General features: G+C 37.0%; 1 protein-coding gene across 1 annotated transcript in view; it reads right to left on the bottom strand.

The window, feature by feature from the left end:
- LOC145989964 (uncharacterized) overlaps positions 1-19,476 on the bottom strand; it is a 169,955-nt gene extending 150,479 nt beyond the window's left edge. Inside the window, exon 1 of the mRNA XM_083125516.1 lies at positions 18,932-19,476. Within this exon, the coding sequence (XP_082981642.1) occupies positions 18,932-19,301 (370 nt within the window). The 5' untranslated portion in view covers positions 19,302-19,476. The remainder of the gene's footprint in view (positions 1-18,931) is intronic.
- Between the last annotated feature and the right edge of the window lie 2,335 nt (positions 19,477-21,811).

The following is a 21,811-nucleotide window of genomic DNA, read 5'->3' as shown; positions in this document are numbered from 1 at the left end:
ATAGTAAATTGACACAAATATGCCTGATTGTTTATTTGTAAAGAAAAAAAACACAGTAAAATTTCGTATCAAAATGCACAGGGAAATGCATCAAATAATACGTTTATCGGCTGCTGTACCGTGTAATGCAATGAAAATACATCGTCTTAACAGATCAGACTTTAAGAAATTAAAATCAGGGTTGTTAAAGGTTCCAAGACCAATAAAATTTAATGGGTTCTATTTGGTTCCGCTGCAGGACCGGAACAATTTTTCTCGTACAATTTATATTCTGTACAAGTTGCGTATTGTTTCATTGAAAACATGGTTCCTGGACCATACTTAAATTGATCCGGAAAATAATATTCCTGGACCGCATTCAAATTCATTCGAAATAAAATGTTCCTGGACCGTATTTAAAATCATCTAAAAAAAGGTCCCTGACCGCATTTAAATTCGTTCGAAAAAAAAGGTTCCTGGACCGTATTTAAATTGATCCGGACAAAAGGTTCCTGGACCGAATTTAAATTCAACCGGAAAAAAGTTTCCTGGACCGAATTTAAATTCAACCGGAAAAAGTTTCCTGGACCGAATTTAAATTCATCCGGAAAAAAGGTTCCTGGACCGAATTTAAATTCATCCGGACAAAAGGTTCCTGGACCGAATTTAAATTCAACCGGAAACAAAGTTTCCTGGACCGAATTTAAATTCAACCGGAAAAAGTTTCCTGGACCGAATTTAAATTCATCCGGAAAAAAGGTTCCTGGACCGAATTTAAATTCATCCGGACAAAAGGTTCCTGGACCGAATTTAAATTCATCCGGAAACAAAGTTTCCTGGAACGAATTTAAATTCAACCGGAAAAAGTTTCCTGGACCGAATTTAAATTCAACCGGAAAAAAGTTTCCTGGACCGAATTTAAATTCAACCGGAAAAAGTTTCCTGGACCGAATTTAAATTCATCCGGAAAAAAGGTTCCTGGACCGAATTTAAATTCATCCGGACAAAAGGTTCCTGGACCGAATTTAAATTCAACCGGAAACAAAGTTTCCTGGACCGAATTTAAATTCAACCGGAAAAAGTTTCCTGGACCGAATTTAAATTCATCCGGAAAAAAGGTTCCTGGACCGAATTTAAATTCATCCGGACAAAAGGTTCCTGGACCGAATTTAAATTCATCCGGAAACAAAGTTTCCTGGAACGAATTTAAATTCAACCGGAAAAAGTTTCCTGGACCGAATTTAAATTCAACCGGAAAAAAGTTTCCTGGACCGAATTTAAATTCAACCGGAAAAAGTTTCCTGGACCGAATTTAAATTCATCCGGAAAAAAGGTTCCTGGACCGAATTTAAATTCATCCGGACAAAAGGCTCCTGGACCGAATTTAAATTCAACCGAAAACAAAGTTTCCTGGACCGAATTTAAATTCAACCGGAAAAAGTTTCCTGGACCGAATTTAAATTCAACCGGAAAAAAGTTTCCTGGACCGAATTTAAATTCATCCGGGAAAAAAGGTTCCTGGACCGAATTGATTTTTTAAAATTCCTGGACCTTTAACACCCCTGATTAGAATTACACGTACCGAACGCATTAAGTAGTCCACTTTTTCTTGCCACAGAAGTTTCCGGTTCGAATCCCAGGGACAGCTCAAGATAAAATTTTCACCTGGACGAGGTGGATTTTCATTACCGCACCTACTGTTCATCCTGACACTCCTTCCAAAGCCGGACTTCCTATTGTCCACCTTCCACCAACAATGATCATGATCATGTTATATATCTACAGTTGTAATGACGAACATAAATAGACTTACTTTTTAGATAATTTTGAATGTTATTGTTAAAGAGTAGGTATGTGTTTATCTAACCCCTACATCATAATGACAGCAATCTCTTAGCTTTAATTGCTACATGCTTTTGCAATGTTCAGCAGCAGTAACTTCAATTCTTGTCAACAATAAATCCAACTATTTTTATAACAAATGATTGCCCGGCGTTTATCCCAATCTTCTATTAGACAGGAAAATAATGAATTCTAACTATAGTGTAAAATGTAACTAATTTTATGTACAGGTACACTGTAAAAAAAATACACTTCTTGTACACTTTTGGTACACTTTCTTGCATATAATATGCACAAGATGTGTACTGAAGGTGTTGCAAAAGTGTACTTAAAGTGTTCTAGATGTGTGCGACCCGAAATGACGAAATTTTGTACACTTGTTGCACACTTTGGGGACACATTCAAAGTTGTGTGCACTTCTTCAACGCTTTCTGTACACTTTTGTTTAAAGTAAGTCTGTACACTTCTTGTACACTTTTGTAGCACATGATTTCATTTTGTGTTGTTGGTCATATCGATTGTTATTTTATACTTTTTTGACAAATGAATATCTTATGAACATAAATCAATTTCATTATATAAAGCAGTAACACACTTGAAAGCAAGCAACATTAAACAATAACAAAATATAACTTTTTTTTCCTGGAACACATGGAAATCGCATTGCATCATGAAACTATCAATACTTTTTGTTTAATGTACCAATTTAATAATTGGATAAATCTCATTAAAATTGAAGAAGGAGCAAGTTGAATGTTCCGAAGGAATTAATAGATTTTCTTAAATCGAACTATTCATCTTTAAAGCACACCAAAACAGATCGTTAACTTCGGGGGGGCTGGTTGTTGCTGGAAACTTGTCATCATCATTATTATGTAACGCCACTTACTTCGCCTTACACAGAAAAAAACTGGTTTGTTTGGAATTATCAAAAAAGTTTGGTTGAGCTGTTTGGTTATGCTTTTTGTTTCCGATAACCAAATGTTGCTTGTAATTACTAAATAATTTTGTTTAAGAATACCAAAAAATTTGGTCAGACGAAATTTGGTACTCGTAAACAAAATGATACATATGTAAGTAAAGAGAAACAAAACGTTTGGTTAAATTTACTATATGTGCGTGAGCGTGCTTCTGAATTTGAAATAACGATTGTCCAGTTTCGTCGAGTGTAGTATGAAAATTCTTTGTCGAAAATTGAAACTCATGTATATAGATAATTACTCGAAGCGAGTCTTTATGTTGTTGTGTAACCTAATATTCTGAAAAAAGCTCAGAATATACTTACTTTATACTGAGTTTCCTACACCGGCCGCTAGATGGTTCTGTCAAAATGTGTACAAGAAACAAAAGTTTTCGTACAACAAATAATGATACGTTTGATTGTAATCATAGTGGAAAATTGTGCTTTAACACTCTTCGAAAAATATGTGAACATCTAAGATACAAATTAAAGAAGAAAATGTACTGCAGTGAATAAAAGTGAATCTCCCATGAGCAACCTTTTTGATTCTGGACTATATAAGTAGAAGGTACGTGCGTCGCAGAAAAACATACACGCATCACACAAAATTTAAGGCTCACAGTTGAAAGTTGTTGCTTTTTCCTCCTTCAATTGTCAAGTTAAATGTGAGTCAACTGTATTTTTATTCTAGATGCTAAGTATGAGTACTGAATTGCGATATATCTCATGTGTGCAAGAAGTGTACCAGAAGTGATCAAAAGTAGTTTCTGCAGCACACTTCTTACACACTTTTGGGACACCTTTATATTGGAAGCACTTCTTGCACACTTCCTGTACACTTCTTTTGCTGCACTTTTTGTACACTTCCTGTACACTTTTGAAGCACTTCCTGTACACTATTGAAGCACTTCCTGTACACTTCTTGTGCACATTTAATGTGTACAAAGAAGTGATCAAAAGTAGTTTCTAGGAAGTGTTCCAAAAGTGTGCAGAAAGTGTATTTTTTTTACAGTGTACTTAAAAGTATAAGTACAGTATTCAAATCATAAAGTAAAACCTTTTACAAATTCACTATAATATTAATTTAACTCAAAACTTGATTATAAACAACATTTTTATTTTCACCTCCAGGAGCAAGAATAAATAAATCGAACGGCATTGGGAGTGTCACTATTCATCTTAGCGACCCCGAAAGCAATGGATTCCACACTAATATCGGTCGTTTTTGATTATTTTTACGTCACCTCATCGAAATATCCTGCAATTTGTCCTCTGTTAGAACACTCGTGATCTGCCTGATTTCGGCGCATTCTTCACTGATCCCTTTCTGCGAAATTTATCGATCAACCGTCGCACTACATTACGATGTGGTGGATCTGTATCAGGGAACCTTTCCATAAACTTATTTCGCACTTCTTCCGTATATTCACCTCGATGTCGAAAGACTTGTTCCGCCAAAAACACACGAGCTTCGAGTAACAAAACCATTGCTAATGGCAGGGACGGCGACAGGGGTGGGCACGGGTGGGCAAGCGCCCACCCAAAAATTCCTGTGCCCACCCGATTGCCCACCCAATCAAATTCAATAAGTACATATACTTGAGGATATATGAATAATTCAATGAATGAGTGTATTCTGGTGTTCATAACATGTATATTTTACTTGTGAATATTACCTATGCTGAAATGTTCATATATTATCAACCCATAAAAAGCCAATTTTGTCATTAAAAGTGAAAGTAATTAGTATAGCTATTGAAACAAAAACTGTGCACAAATGAATACTTCCATGATTAAAAGCCGCTAGTAGGCTTAGGAGGCTCAAAATTATGCAGGGTATGATCAAAATTAGATCAGAATTTAGGGTGAACTTGAGGACTCTCCGGGCCTCCACATACGTATATAAATCCCGGCCTGAGTATGGTTAATAAATCTCCAAATAAACAAATAAAAACATGATCTTAGCGTTACTTCCTCCAGCAACACAAATTATTTCGACTTTTTAATTATTATTAGAATAATTTAATCAAGAAGACTTAGATGGGCAGGCCATGTGACGTGAATGGCAGAGGAAAGAATAGTTTACAGGATTCTTGTTGGGAAACCTGATTGTAAGAGACCAGTAGGAAGGCCAAGACGAAGATGGAGGGATAACGTTGAGATGGACCTAAAAGAAATCGGTAAGGATGGGAAATATTAGATTGATCTTGCCCCGGATTGGGACAGATGGAAGGCTTGTGTTGCTGTAGCGATAAACCTTCGGGTTTAAGTATGTTAGAGAGTTTAATAAAAAAGTAATGTAAAGTGCTTCCCTGTGCTCTGCACCACGCCATGAAGGCGTATAGGGTGTGTGGAGTTAGGGCTCCATACTTTCTTGGTCTCGGCCGAATCTGGAGGTGATGTGATCATAGTATAATATAGTTTTAATTAACTCTGCATTGAAGTGTCCCTTTTTTATTTCATTACAATTTTATATACCTGCCATCTTCATATATCAATATGGTATGCGAAATATCAACTTTATATTCCTACTACTAATATGTAGGAATCACAATAATCACTACAATAGCTAAGTAAATAAATTTTAATAAACCAATTATGTGTGGAAAAAGGTGTCACGAAGTATCCATTAAAAATTTTGTTTTTAAGCCCACTTTTATGCTCAAATAGGCTAATCGGGACTAAGCCTACAGTTTAACGCGTTGTCCGAACCAGTGTGCATTGTGCTTCCACCAGAGGAGGGGGAGTCGAACACAGGACCTCTCTATTATAACGACAGCTTTATGCCATTGGGGAAAAATATATACAGAAAGAACTCGCACCAAACGTGGCATTTTATCACCACAGAAGATGCGTTCATTTTAAGAGGGTGATTGCCTGAGACAAATATTTGACGCTTTCGGAAAACAACGTCATTGCTCACGTAATTAGCTGCCTTGATCCACTAATGAAACGCTGTGCAATTGAAACTACCACCTCAACTTTCTAAGAGGTATGAACTAATGAAACTCCATTTTTGGAAGAGTAAGTTGTGGTTGATTTGTTTTATTTTAAGTAATTTCTCTGCTAATTTTAATAATGACGACGTTATAAGGTTCAATGGTGATTAGATGAAAGTAACGAAGGGGCGAAAACAAACACACGCTGACACTCAAAATACAAACCCTCATAAATTATTACTTTGACAGTGGTTCCAGGCGCCATGGACTTGTTGCCCTGAAAGAATTAAGTTTCCAGGGTATGCTGCACAGGATAGAGGTTGACATTCTAGTGTGTTCAAAATGGTCATGCCATACAACCAAAGACATCTATGAAAAATAGATGAATTATTACTGGCACGGTGATCAACTTCAATGAATTCCTTCCCAGGCCTCCCCGATGGCGCAGTGGTAGTGTCGTCGCCTTGTAATCAAGGGGTCCCGGGTTCGATACCCGGTGGTGGCACACAGTGGTTCGGATTCCACTTTAAACTGTAGGTCCAGTCCCGATTAGCCTTACTGTGCATAAAGTGGACTTAAAACACCAACTCAACTCAACTCAATGAATTCCTTGTGTCCTTAATCATTTTGTAACCTCAAAAAATATGTTCATGTAACCATACGTGCATTGTTTCTCCCGCATTAGTAACATGGCAGTTCAGAAAACGAATAGCAACTTAGCTAATAATCTCTTCAATTCTGACCAATTTCTTCAATCTTACTTGCTTATTACTTATGATTGATATTTTGTCAAAATAGCCTTTCATTAGCCTAGAAATACTTCATGGACAATGAACAAAGAATTGGTTTTCCGTGTGTGTTTTAAATCATTCCTAATAAGACGTTCATTTTAATCCAAACATTCAGTGGCGGCCATTAGGAGGAGCGTTAAGAGGGGGATGCAGTTCCCCAGCCACATTTTGCCACTTTTTGCCCCGGCACTATGGCCTTTTTATGCTAAGCCTTTGTTACCAATAAAAAGTATATTGTCCTTGCCCCTCAAATGTTGGCACCCAATCGCTGCTACTACAAACATTCAGATAGATTTGTCAGTTGTACAAACCTTGTAAGCTAAGAAAAGTAACCCCCAAGGAGTAAGAAAACTCTTTCAGTCAAAAACTCATACGATGAAAATATTATGCTCAGGAACATGCATTTAAATTACGATAATCTTCACGATTGTCTACCATCGCACTTTCTATCATTGTCGCCGAATACATAAAATCAAGTATGTGCCTTTTATTTGCAACACAAGCTTAAACCTAATTCACATTTATTTCACTGTATTAACATGCATGAAAGAATGTAATTAGAATGTATGGCTGCGCATGGGTAAACACTTCCTTGAAATAATTGTGTCCATCAGAGACAAAGCGAAAGGAAATGGAACAAGATGCGACAATAGATTAGAAAAGAATAAAGAGGAAAACAAGAAAAGGAAAGGGAAAAGAAGTAAGAGGAAAATCGGGAGTGTAAGAGAGAGGAGATACATATGTCTTACATACACCTACGTATATACTATATATGGTCTTACATTTATACTGCCCACCCTAATTTATCAATATGGAGCTTCTGCCCACCCGGTCGAAAATTTCTGGCGCCGCCCCAAATGCAGTTCCGCGCATTGCAAGATCGCGCTCCGAAGAAACAACAATGAGTGACTGACAACAATGAGTGTCTTACTAACCAACTGTCCATGCCCTTATGTACAGTGGGATCCATGAGTATTACCGTGCAAATTGTCCATGTCTATTTTCATGAATTTTTCTATTACATCCTATGTGTTTTCAAGCGATGGATTTTTATGTATGCTGGTGCAGAAATTTTGTAACAGCTTGTTTGCAGTTCTCTTTTAATTCTTGAAGCTCTTATTGGGTCAAATAAAGTGCACGAACATGATGGTGGACAATTTGCAGGGTAATACTCATGGATCCAACTGTACCAACAAACATCAAGAGAGGGAAGTTTTTATCTGCGTAATGAAGCGTAGTGTAGATGCACAGTTACCTTTTGCTCACCCCGTATATAGAAAGATAGCCACGCTTCAAGTGGAGGCACATGGTGGTTCGGATCCTACTGTAGGTCCAGTCCCTATTAACCTTTCTTTTGATAAAGTGGACTTAAAAATAAACTCAAACAAGCAAGCAATCAGCAAGAAGGTTCTGACAGTACTCAAGGGACACACCAAGAATTGGCGTCCTCGAGTACGGCGGCGCGCCTGCGGCCTATGTTCTTTGTGAATGGTTCTTTGTCAATTTCATCCGATTATGACTCATCCTCATCGTCGCGGTTAGCCAAAAGTGGCAGAAAAGCGACGTGAAACAACAAAAGTGAAAATTGAAACTAAAGCTACACGTTTGTGTCATTGTAAAGTAAAAAAAAAGTAAAGTGCTCCTCTGTGCTATGTACCACGCCATAAAGGCGTATAGGGGGTGTAGCGTTAGGGCCTGACACTTTCTTGATCACGGCCGAAGGTGGGGGTGATGTGATCAGCACCACGCCCATGGCCGCCTTTACCCTCCAGAGTTTCCTCCCGGTACCCAGGTCGCTGGGTGGGCGCCGATTCTCCACCGCCGGAGATCGAACCCGGGTCTCTCGCATGGTAGTTAGACGCGCTAACGACTGAGCATGCATCAAAAGTTCAATAGTCTCAATTTGATGCATTTCCCAGTTCTATGTGAACTCAAGTTAAAAATTATGCAGGGAATGTATTTTTTTTCCTCCAGAATCGTACTGAATTTGAGTGAATGTGTCTGTCGTGTCGCTTGGTTCGTCAGTGTAAACTAACTCGGAAACTACAAGAGGTATAAAAGCAAAACTTGGTAAACTGATAGATGTATCGAATATGAGCTCGATACAATAGAAACCAACTCGATCCGTCTGTCCACGAGAGACAACCAGTGACTGATTCACGGGGTGGCCCAGGTTGATCTCCTCCTGAAATTAAAAAATTCCATCCCCCCACAAAAAATTAAGAAACTTGTCATAACAATCAGAAAATAGGCAAGAAATTTGAAGGCCATGCTTACTTTGACTTTCATTCACTTTAATTTAACGTACAACTTACTTTGGGTTGTTGTTGAGTTGGTGTTTTAAGTCAACTTGATGCACATTAAGACTAATTGGGACTGGACCTACAGTTTAAAGTGGGATCCGAACCATTTGTGCCTCCACTGGGTATCGAACCCGGGACCCCTTGATTACAAGGCGGCGACGCTACCACTACACCACAACTTACTTTGGATTTCATTCACTTTAATTTAACGTAGAATTTACGTACTTTATCTAGCTTTTCGTAATAACAATTACAATTTAAAGTCAAAATAATGAACGAATTTAAGTTAGTGTCAGTTTTGATAACTGATAATTTAAGAAATTGATTGATCAGGATCCGCTTCAAGCTTGTGTTAAGGTGTCAACTGAGGGCGACAAGGAACCCACAGAAAGTGTCATTGATGACGTCATCCACAGATATGCGGTAGAAAGTCTTAGTTTGCTGTCAATGTAAATTAATGCATGCTATAATATTATTTTATTGATTTTAATCTCATTCTTAATTTGATAGTTAATTTTATCTAATTACACATTACAATTGATGCATTAACGTAGATCTCGACATAAAAGAAAATTCTCACTTGTATCATATCATGCACTTTGACGTTACATTTACAAACGATATAAAAATGTGTCAAACCGTGAACCTAAATCTTGGCAAAGGCCCCCCCAAATAATAGTGCATCAAATAGATTATATGCATTTGTATTCGAACTACAAATACTAAATTCGGTTGGTTGAAAACACAACACTGTCGATTTTCTACGTGATCCAATTTCTCGATTTGTATGTTTTAGTCAATCGAAACCAATCGCTTTCTCGGAAACTCATAAAGACAAAAACATGAAATTCGGTGAACAGAAGCATATACAAAATGCACAGAAAACTAAATACAGTAAAACCTCGTTAATCCGAACTAATTGGGGGGATAGGTTGACCGGTTTTACGAAAGTCCGGATTAACTGAAATAACCTAAAAGAACAGTAGAAAGTGCATTAAAACTCCGTTTATAGCAACAAGACACGTTTATTATGGTATTTTTAAAAGGCATAGGCGTAAATACACTATACAGTACAGTACAAAGTCTGCGGGAAACATAATTTCATCAGTGGTTGACTGCCTTTTCTTTGGGAAATTCTCTTGTTGAGTTCTAGCCACATTTAAAACCTTGCATTCTGCTTTTTTTTCCTGTCCGGATTAAGCGAATCCTGGCTTATCGTGGTCCGGATTAACGAGGTTTTACTGTAAATGAAATCTATTTGATGCATAAGAAAAGCATATATTAATGCACCAAAATGTTTTTCTTTGGAGGTTGGCCTTTGCCAAGAACTAGTTTCACGGTGGTTTTATGTAATTTTGTATAGCGTTCGTATCTTTCTGGATGATGCACTTAAAATTTGTTGCCTGAGGTACACACTATATGCATTTACTTTTCTGTTGTGACGTCACATAAAGGATCTTGATCTGATTATCTGTCTGTCTATGGCAAAACAAGCAATCGATACTCAAAAATCGATATCTCAGAACTAAATAATGCTACAGACATGGGCGTATATATAGTTCACGTAAGGGGGGGGGGGTCAACTTTTGGTTCAATTAGGTTTCCCATATTTCATAAGTAAAAATCCGGGACACTACTGACCTGTAGCTTGTTAGGGAACGGGGGGGGGGCTGGACCCGATAAAGTTGTATATGTATGTACAACATAATTGTCATTTACATCACACATTGTGCGGGAACTTTATTTGAAAACTGCGGACTGAACAGATAGGCACCCAAGCACTGACTCTTTATAGTTAGCAGGTTACTATACAATGGAAGAGAAGTCAAAGATGTTTTGCAGTACCGTCTGTATCTCTTTAACTCTTGTATTATGGAGAAGGGGTAGTTCTATAGAGTTAGATTGTTTTGTAAAATGAGCATTTTAAAATTACGTCCACGCATTTAAATATATAAAAAAAAAGTTTGGGAAAGTATAGTCTTAATCATTTCTTCTTTCTCACCAGATTCCAGTACATTTGTGCATCCCGAGGAAACTATTCGGGACACCGGGAAAAAATGATACCTTTCCGGGATTGTCCCTGAAACTACGGGACGTATACCACCCCTAGGTATGATCTGGCTATCAAAATCCACTCTGCCACCACATGAAAGATCACACATTTATTAAATTAAGTCTATCTACGAACTTCTAACTTCTCTACATAAAATGAGCAGAAACTGCTTTTGAAAAACCTAATCCCAACTTCTCTTTTAAAAAATAATTACAATGTTATAATTAGTCTTTTCCTCCTTGCTACAAAATTGAAAATAACATCATCGGTGTTATTTTAATATTCGTATGTATGTACACTTAACAGTGCAGGGTCCATTGGTCGAGGATCTCCCGTTGAATTGTGAGGACATTATTTCAACCTCCTTAATGCTAAACACATCCTCTCGGGTGTTGAAGATGAAACTGGCAGTGTAGCCAAGATCACCAACAATTTGTGCATATTTGAGTACAAGAGCTTGTCACAATTTTCTACTGCCTACAATGCAGACCCTGGACATGTCTTTTCAATTACTGTTTGCCACATTTTTCATTCAGATTTGAAAATGTAAAAAATATCAACCACACCATCCAACATTTTGACACACTGTTCTAATGAATGAGACAATGGCATTTCATATTGGAATAAGTTGTTGCAATTTTTCAATGTGTTGACTGTGTTCAGAGAAACTTAGGTTCATTTCTAGTACAAAATGGTCCAAAAATGGACAACAGTAAAGGTTCTGCTATTAGTGTATACGATTTCACAAGTTTCAAATTTCAAATTACTTTGAGAGGATTGTTTGATTTATTCGCATTATTTTACTTCACTTTTTGTGCCACTTTTGGCTAATTTCCGACGAGTGATGACATGAGGAAATTGATGAATGGACACCCACAAACACTCATTCCGGGTTTCGAACCCGAGACCCACGATATGCTAACCACGGGGGGCTGCTCCTTTGAGAAGATTCGAGGGGGGAAAATTATAACTGATTTGACAGCCTCAATATCGCAGAAATTCCACAGAAGTGGACGATAGCCAGGGTTAAAATATGTGCTGAACAATGTACAAAAATTGCTTTTGGACAGTTCTCTGAAATTATGTATCTATCTCACCCCCTTAACCCTACCACCCATTAAATCAGCACCATCATATTCTTCACCAACCATTTCTTTCTAAATCCACACCCACTCAACCCAGAGAGAGTAGAAGTACTAATCGCTGAAGCTAACCCAGATTCAGTTACATTCTCCAATAGGGACAAGTTTCCCATTCCGATCTAAAGTTTGAAAAATGGTTATCGACTTTCGGGATTATCAAACAGTTAGGAAATTTCAAATTATCAAAAAATTAGAACCTAGGAATACTTAAATCTTGAATGACAACAAACCATATCGGGAACTTCTAATGAAATTATAAGGTTCGCGCAATAAGTTCACAAGCAGCTGCATCGATCAGAAATTACATGTGGCATTATAGAATTTGTGAAATGTCAGTAGTTTTCTGAGTATTTTCGAGAGATACCGAAACTATCAGGTAATTGCAGAATTATCAGCTGCTGAAGAAATGTTTACGAACAAGTCTCAATTTGGACCCGCTGACCCCTTCCCCTTAAATACCCCCATGGCTACAGACATGTCATTTGTTGCACCGTAAAATATATCAAAGTATAAGCGGAATTCTAATATAATTTTCCCAATTGGTCTGTCCTTTTGTCTGTTTTCTCAACAATCGAACCATTGTTGGTTGCTCAGAAATTACACAGAATTTTGTAAAATGAAAGAATGCTAGGTTCTGGCGTAGTGGTATAATTATTATCTATAGATGAATCTGTCCGTCTGTTAGTAAATTCAAGTCAAAAATTGACAACAATTGGCATTATAGCAACAATATCCGTACCAATAAATATATAAATATATATCGTGGGTAAAATGCTCAAAAGTAATAATTGAATCGGTGAGACCAAGAAGGGAAAGATTCCATTCGACCTTACTTTCGGGAAATAAAAGAAAACCTCATCACACAGAACCCAAAACGTGTCAATTGACACATATATATATATTTTGATTTCAATAACACGTTAACGTGCATAAACTGCAAATGATGCACCTTTTAGAGTGTCAAAATACACATAGAAATGTATTAAACGGTATTTTTATGAGATGAAGTTCGGTATGATGCACTAAAATGCATCAATTTGGAAGATCAGACAAGATAATTTTAAAGATAATAAAATGTCACTTTTAATGCATCAATTGACACAGCTAAATGTGTAATTTTGTTATCTTTGAAATGATCTTGTCTGATCTTCCAAGAAACTTACAATTACAAACTTATTCATCATAACCATAGTAACAATATTCCATATGTGGTTTGTTTTTAAAACCTTTATTTTAGCTCTGATATGTGTTCAAAGTATTCAGCCCATTTTGTTCAAAAATTGGAATCTTTCCCTTCTTGGTCTCACAGGTTCAATTGTAATAAGACATTACTTTCATCTATTTGGCTACTTGCGAAACTATACGTAAATACTACAAAGGTAAAAATGTACTAAATGGATTGGGATTCAAACGCTAATTATGATATAAATTTGCCTCATCGTCTGCTTGATAACAATTTTTAAACCTTAAACCGAAATATATGCTTTGAAACCATTAGATCTTATCGCAACATAGTAGGTTTCAATGCAGCTCTTGCTTGCTGGGAATTGAATCGGTCATTGGAAGAGCAGGAAAGAAACAATCTCAAGGTTTTTGTGTAATTATGGAATAACAACTGTTTTAATCAATTAATATTTTGGGGTTGTGGTTAATGTATATGGTTAAGTGGAAGAAAATGCATTAATTAAAGCCTTAACTTCGCCATGTATTCAAAGCCGACATAAAATATATGTACTCGAAACCAGGAAACACACACTAAGAACGAACAACAAAGAACCTCATTTCTAAGGACACTGGAATTAACCTAGCTATTCCTAGAACATAGAAAATAGTCCGACTTATTTTTTCTCCATTACTCATCGCCTTTCGTCAGCTACCGCAAAGTACATAGGATTAATAGTATATTAAAATCTTCAATTTGCAATCGAATTTTGAATGAAGGACAGTCCATATATTACATCTTTTATAATATAATGTATTTTTATAATTGCCATATATTTGTTGACATTATACATACATACATACATACATATATATATATATATATATATATATATATATATATATATATATATATATATATGTATGTATGTATATATAGTTTCATAGCCTGGAAAGCTTATTAATTCTGTCATTTCGACAATAGGATCAAAACTTGATTTTTCAAGAAATTCGTTTTCAATGCTAATATATGCATGTATGTATATATGTATGTGTTGTGTATATATACACACTGTTGTCTGTCTGCTCCCCCCGCCCCCCACCAATCGGCAGGGATTTCGCACCAGTTCGAAACCTTGGTTTTTCACAGATCCCAAAATGCGCCAATTTTTTATTTCACTCCAGTAATTCATTAAACTGCTAATTATACACTTCCGGTGAATCAAATTGTACCTAGAAATGCATCGTAGGGTACTTTAATCAGTTGCTGTTCAATGTGATGCATTAAAATGCATCAGTTGAACTGATAAAACGCTATCACTTCAAAGAAACCAAGCACGTTTAACTGTGCCAATTGAGGCATAAGAAGTACATCAATTTGATTTGATGAATTTCGATTTCTCGGTGTATAAACAAAAACATAAATGCTGCTGAGCCAACACTTGCTCAAACAAGCAACAATCAAATAATTGTTGACCAAACGAATTGTTTCAGTAATCATGCGCGTGTGTTTAGAGTTTGAAATAATTTAGCCAAAATTATCAAATTTAGGGAAGGTTTATCGTCACTGCAAAGCTCAAACAAATGCATTTTTGGTTACACAAAAGAAATTAAGTTTCTCAAGGAATTCTATTATGAAAAACTTACTTTCTATCAATCTGAGTTTTTTCTGTAGTTCAGTCCAAAATTGAATGGATTTCTCTTTACTGCCTCGATCTCGAGAATGAATTCTTTAGTTTCTTCTATTTTGTTTTTGTGTTATTTTTCAAACTCCATAATGTCACTTAGAAAATTTTGTAAACACAGCCCGCAAGTTAACCACATCTCTAACAATTTTATCATATTAAGTTTCATTCTAAATAGGTAAACATCATCTCTCCAAGATGCATTTAAAAGAAAAACTTGCATTTTTACCTGAAGGATGCAGTTTGTCCAGTATTTCTCTGTTGCATTTATCCTGACGGGAACGTATTTTCTTGTCCCCATAATTATCCATTTGACACACTTTTGCATGTGCCTGGTCAAAAAATGGATGCATTTTTTTGTAGTAATTGGATTCTTGGTGTTCGTACAGTAAGGATTGGTATGTTATAAGCTAATGACAATTAAGTTATATAAGGCAAATGATCTCTAAGTAAGCAAATGCATGTAAGTAAGTCCAGCTCTGAAATATGTACTATTCTGAAACTAGCTTAATTTTGCTGAATGTCAAAAATGTTGACCTTTGTTTGTATGCATCAATATGATTCTTTGATCCTTTTCTAATTTTGTATTCTTACACTCATTGAAACTATATCGGTTTCGTTTATCTTGTCTGGACTGTTCAATTTATGCATTTGTGCATCATTCGCACTAATGTGTCACATGTGTCAGTTGACACATTTTGGATTCTATGTGAGATATTAGTCAATATCAATTGTGCAGAGAAATGGCCTGAAATGTTCATAATTAATCTGGTTTTATATGTTGACATAGGTAGTTCCAAATTTTCTCATAAGTAACTTAGTAATACTCGTAATGATAATGTTATTAAATAAATTTATTAAATAAATTTATGTAGTGAATATTATGATAAGATGAGCGATTTTTTTGTGGTGCTAGGCATGTACAAATTAGGTCCAGTGCAAGTTAATGAGTACTACTGTTGTCCAAGTGCTATTCAGTGAATTATTACTCATATTAATTAATTAGTATATTATAATAGTATTATCCTTTTTATTAATATATTAAATCTCTCTCGTTTCACATTCTATGGTTTGTTTTTTTACTGTACATTTATATGTTGCATATGATATCATACACGGTATGACGAATGTAAAGTTGCACAAACTATAATAATTTATTTATTGATGAGTTTTCCGTAATAAAATACAGTTTAATATGACAATATGACTGTCAGCTATTCCTCATATTAAGTTACGCACCCCGTCAGCACCCCTACAGATTCTGACGACGTTCATATGTTATAGAAACACAATTTCGTTGATTCTATAAGTGAATTACGAAAACGAAAAAATCCATGTAGCCTATTTGATTTACTTTAGTCACTCAAAGGACAGTAGCATAACAAACGATACTGTATGTAGAGACATAATATTTAAATGTTAATATTGGAAAACAAATTTCTGTCATTTAAAGCCAATTGATACAATTAAAAATGTGTATTATTATAAACTATCGTCGTATCAGCAGATCGTAACATGATCTGACCATTTGATGCAGTATTACTGCATTAAAGCGAAAACAAAATTGAAAAGTGTATTTTTTTGTACCCTTCTCCGCATCACTTCCTCTGGAGCAAATTTATTTTAATGGATCCAAATAAAGCATCACTATTAAGTGCATTTTAATGTGTTGGAGTAAAACATTAGGCATTTTTGTATCAGTTGGTACACTTTGAGGAATGTTTGTTAATCTTTGAGTAAATGCATATTGTTTACTGTCATAGGTATAAGTAAAGTTCGTCGATTTACACAACATTGTTTTTACGTCCCATATTTATACCAGTAGGCAAATATGTATTTAGGAGGGGTCCAGAGTGTCCGAACGCCCTACCGAAAGACTTACCAAGTACCCTATTTAAATAATGAAAATAGGCTATACATTTTTAGTATTTGTTACATAATCGATTCATTTCAACCGAACTTACTTGAAGTCGAGAAATTGGAATCATACGGCTTTGAAGGACATTTGAAATGATTTATGCACACTATTACTTATGGTCATATGCATAAAATATTAAGCAGGAACTTTAATTTTCATCAATTGAATCCATCTCCTTTCTTTGTTATTCAATAAATACCTATTCAATTTTTATCTATTTGACATTAATTTCCTTGCCAGGACACTTGTTTTATACAAATTTTAGCAATCTTCACTATACGTAAGATTAGATAATGAATACGGATACACTCAGAGAACTAAATGCATCATATCGATTGGTGCACCCGAATGCATCGATTGATGCACTAAAGTGTGTTTTATGGCTTCTTCAAAGAATCAGATTCACATTTGATGCATTTGGGTGCATTTTTCTATGTCGTGAAAGAAACACCAAAGTGCATCATTTGATTGAAGTGAAAATTTCTTTCAGTCGAGATGCACTTCAATGCATCAGTTGATGTTCCTTGATGCACCTTCCTGCATCTTTTTGGATGATGCACTTAAACGTTTGGTCTGAGCTACAAAGTTTATGTAGCTCAGACCAAACGTTTAAGAGCATCATCCAAAAAGATGCAGGAAGGTGCATCAAAACGCATCAACTGATGCATTGAAGTGCATCTCGACTGAAAGAAATTTTCACTTCAATCAAATGATGCACTTTGGTGTTTCTTTCACGACATACAAAAATGCACCCAAATGCATCAAATGTGAATCTGATTCTTTGAAGAAGCCATAAAACACACTTTAGTGCATCAATCGATGCATTCGGGTGCACCAATCGATATGATGCATTTAGTTTTCTCTATTCTTTAACCATAGTTTTACCTATTCATGTAATAACAACAATACAATATTAATTAATTTACATATTTAATTAATATTATTTGAGTTCAATTATTACAACTTTATATATTATTATTATTGAGCACTTGGTCGGACCCCCCTCCCCGAAATGTATTTCTAGATACAGCAGGCTCTACCAGGTGATGATGATGATAGCATCAATGAAAATAATATCCAAAGTTCTCTTTTACCACTGTGATTCTATCCCTGAACCACCAAGCTATATCGCTTGTCAGTAATTATACTTAGTTTATATTTTAAGAAACACGTTTGTAAGTAATGTACAATGCATTTATGATACTTTTCATGTATACTGTTAAGATTTTACACATTTCTAACAACTGTAATAACGCAAATGAAAATTAGGTAATTTAGACAACGTGCCATGCCTAACAGAGATATTTCATGCACATGAAATGCATCAATCACTACAATAATATCTGTAATTATTGGAATCTTTGTTCATTGTTATTTAAAACTTCTGGTTGATTGAGAGGTTACCAAATAAAGGCAAATTAAGATTTATAATATATGAATATAGACATAACATGTTGTTTCGCTGTATTTGAATTTTAAAGATTGATGCAACAACACTTTTTTTTATTGTTTACATGTTCCTCACATCGACTGTGTCCTATTGTATTTAGTTACCAAATTCTCTTCGGCTGTTACAAATAAAACTGGTCAATATATATTTAAATATGAAGGAAGAAACTTGGTGTTGTAATATCTTGTTACGAATTTCGTATTACGTCATATAGCTAATGTTTTGTAACAATCTAATACTGGTGCATTTTTGGAGCATATTTAATTTTGCAACGAATTTATTTGTGTTCTAAGCTTCAACATTAGCAATTAGTGAATTGCTTTTAGATCAGTCGTTTTAGCGAATGAAGATGTTTGTGTAATTCGTGTTTTATTTACTTAGGTTGGCTACAACGATGTTGGGATTTAGCTGGGCTAAAAATTTACAATTTAAGTGCTTACTGATTTTATCGGTAACTAATTGGAAACACTGCATGTGTTAATTGATTTGTGTCACATTTTAAGTGTTCATAGTGGTATGGTTTGGTTAGACTTTGAACTCAATGTGTACTACTCATGAAGATAAAACTGTGTTCTAGTTGTATAAAATGTCTGTGAATCATTTCATACTTTTTCTGTGTGTAAATATTGGTGTTCAACGTTTAACCACACCGTAAATGTTTAAAGCAGCGAAACTGCCAGGTGAAAAGAATTAGATAGCGCACTTACCTTTTTTAGGAGACGACACATCTGAGTTGTCGTCGCTGTGCGCCGACGGTGTCGGCCCCTGGTGGCCGGATTGAAGCACTCTCCGCCCGGCGTCCGTGGAGCTAGCGGCCGCTGCTAGGGACGCGGCTGCGGCGGCGAAACGGGACCCGGCGTGGAGGAAGCCGGCCGGGATGGCGAACGGGAACCTTGGGGGGAGTTTGGCGTAGGATCCGGGAAGAAAGGGCGGGAAGGACAGGGAAGCGAAGGGCGCAGTTGGGGAGAGATGCGTCGCTAGGGACACCGGAACGGGCCTCGTGAACCTGGACAGCACATCTTGAGTCGGACCTTGCCCCCCGTACACCAACGGCGGAAGTCCGGTCTCCAGCACCATGCCTTCAGTTTGTGCACCGTTTTGCGCTAACCGCGCCACATTTTTGCTTTCGAACCCACCCCCGCGTAGCACCACTGTTCGTCCTTTGAACCACCTGAGTTACAGGAATGTAATGCTGGACAGGCAAAAACAAAGAAAAACAAACACACGGGTTCAGAAACGTCCACACACTGCAACCTCGTCGACGGGTGTTACGTGTTCCGGCGGCCAGTGATGGCGACCGCCTCTCGCGCAGGCTTCCCATTGGTCGTCCCGGGCACGCCCACCGATCGGCGCTGACTCCGCCCACCCCTTTGGGAGGCGCAACGGGAAGTGGCTCTCTCCGTGGTGGAAAATGACTCTTTCAATTAGCGCGATTAAACGCGATGGAAATTACTGCCGCGATAGAGCTCCCAGTTGGTTTGCGGTCGGGCAGGGAGAGTGAGGGGGAAGGGGGGGGGGGGCCAAGGAATAGAATTTGGGGTCTTTCTCGAGGCCGATAAGAGAGAGAGGAATGCGTCGGGACGATTTACAGAGGACTGGAAAAGGATCTTGCTTCGAGAGGAGAGCCTGAGATTCGCGTGCTGTTCTTTTGACTGTTTGACGTCACTTGTTAGTACTGTAAGGTGAACCGCGACATTTACAAGAAACTGGGAAATGACAGGAAGCTTCTGTCTGCTGTAAATATAGACTAACTGACTTGATTTGATTTATTTTACATGAATAGAGACTGTCTAGGATCACTTTGTGGCAGTTTCAGCCCACAGTCATCTATTTCATTTTCATATAGGCTATCACTCACTGTTTATTGATAAGAAAGAAAACTACATTTTAACATGGAGATGATGACTATATTCACTAAAGTTTCAATTTCACTGCGATTTTCATTTCACTATCCATGTTCCAGGACCCACTACCCATAGGCGTGGGCAGACCTTCTGAATAGGGGGCGGGGGGCAAAAGCCTTGATGAAAGTTCAGTCGAAAAGAAAAATCTCATTTTATCTCTCTTTTTTAGTTGTAAATGCATATGTTTGTGTGTGTGTGTGTGTGTGTGTGTATGTATGTATATATACACAACATATTATTTAAATACATTACATAATCAATTCATCCGCCCCATAACAAACCAAATGCAAAAATTATATGAATTATCTTTGAAATATGCGGCTTCTTTTCCTCCAAACCAAACTGTTATAGCAGCAACTGTCTTAAGTACTTAGTTGTTCTTACTTGTCCCTCTGGTAATTCACAATGCATTACAGAAAACAAAGAAATTGCGAGCGAAACGAGGAAGAAAATTTTTCCATCCAAATTTATATAAATTGAAAACAGTATTGATTTAATATTGCGCAAAAAATCATGCGATGCCATGGCATTCTCGTTTACAATTTTTCTCATTCAGGTCGTTCGGCGTAGAGGGACAACTCACGCAGCCCCCTAGCTACTACTGCTCTGAACTTTACAAGACTGTAAGGAAAGCAGACATTGCAAACGAAGCGAGCAAGAAAATTTTACGAAATGAATTTTTATTTGTATAAAATTTGAAGTCGAGGGGGCAATTGCCCCTCTGTATCCCCCTGCAGGTGCTCCTGGCCGTCTGGAAGAAATAATGCAAGAAAGACACGAAAATTAATTCCATCTTCAGTATGCTTTTGTCCTGCTACCCTTAGATTCTGCTATTCCATTCTTTTACTTCAATGTTTGCCCCCCTAGAATTGATTTCCGTCCAAGGTTGGGAAAGGCAATGCCCCCCTGCCCCCTTACGGTTGTGCCACTGAATCCCCTTCTCCCGTAGTTGCTTCGAACTTTCATCGGCTTGAAAATACTTCATTTTCTTTAAGAGTATAATATCGTTAAATAACAGGAATGAGATTCCTCTACACTAAATTTCTAAGTGAAAGTATAATAATATAGGGGCATGGAACGTCTGAAAGGAGGGGCAAGGATGGCCACATCTCCCCCTTCGAAAACGAATGTCAACCTAAAAGTATAATATTTTGCACGTATAATTTCAAATTGAAGAGGTGTTTTTTGAGGGGGCAACACTATTATCGGGCTAATATGCCCCATGGAAAAATACCTTGATTGTCCCTTCGTGGAAAAAAATATGCGAACGTCCGTGATTAGGGTGGCAACTGCCCCCCTTGCCCTCCGTGCGCACGCCTATGCCACTACCACAGACAAATGAAGGTTATACGTGTACTGCTGGGCTTCGAGCGTATACCAATCATTTTGCCTGTTTGAGCGTTATTCGCTCGAGCGATGAAGCTCTCAATTCCTTACGCTATCTAGCGTCGTCCGTGCGAACTATTTGGCTCTCGAACGAAATCCTTTTCCTGCAGTACTCTACGTCTAAAAAATGAGTTGGCTTTGACTCAGCTTTACCGCAGATACCTAATCTAAGCAGGACTGTGTCTGCACGCGGAAAAGTAACATCAGATGAAACAAAAAAGCATTACACCAATTGATTGAATTGGTATATTTTACTTCGCTTTTCTGCCACTTTTGGCTAATCGAGAAGATGAGGAT

Source organism: Lepisma saccharinum, chromosome 7 (assembly GCF_977018435.1).
Source record: "Lepisma saccharinum chromosome 7, izLepSacc3.1, whole genome shotgun sequence".
Lineage (NCBI taxonomy): Eukaryota > Metazoa > Arthropoda > Insecta > Zygentoma > Lepismatidae > Lepisma > Lepisma saccharinum.
Note: the sequence above shows the minus strand (reverse complement) of the source record. Positions and strands in the feature narration are given on the sequence as shown.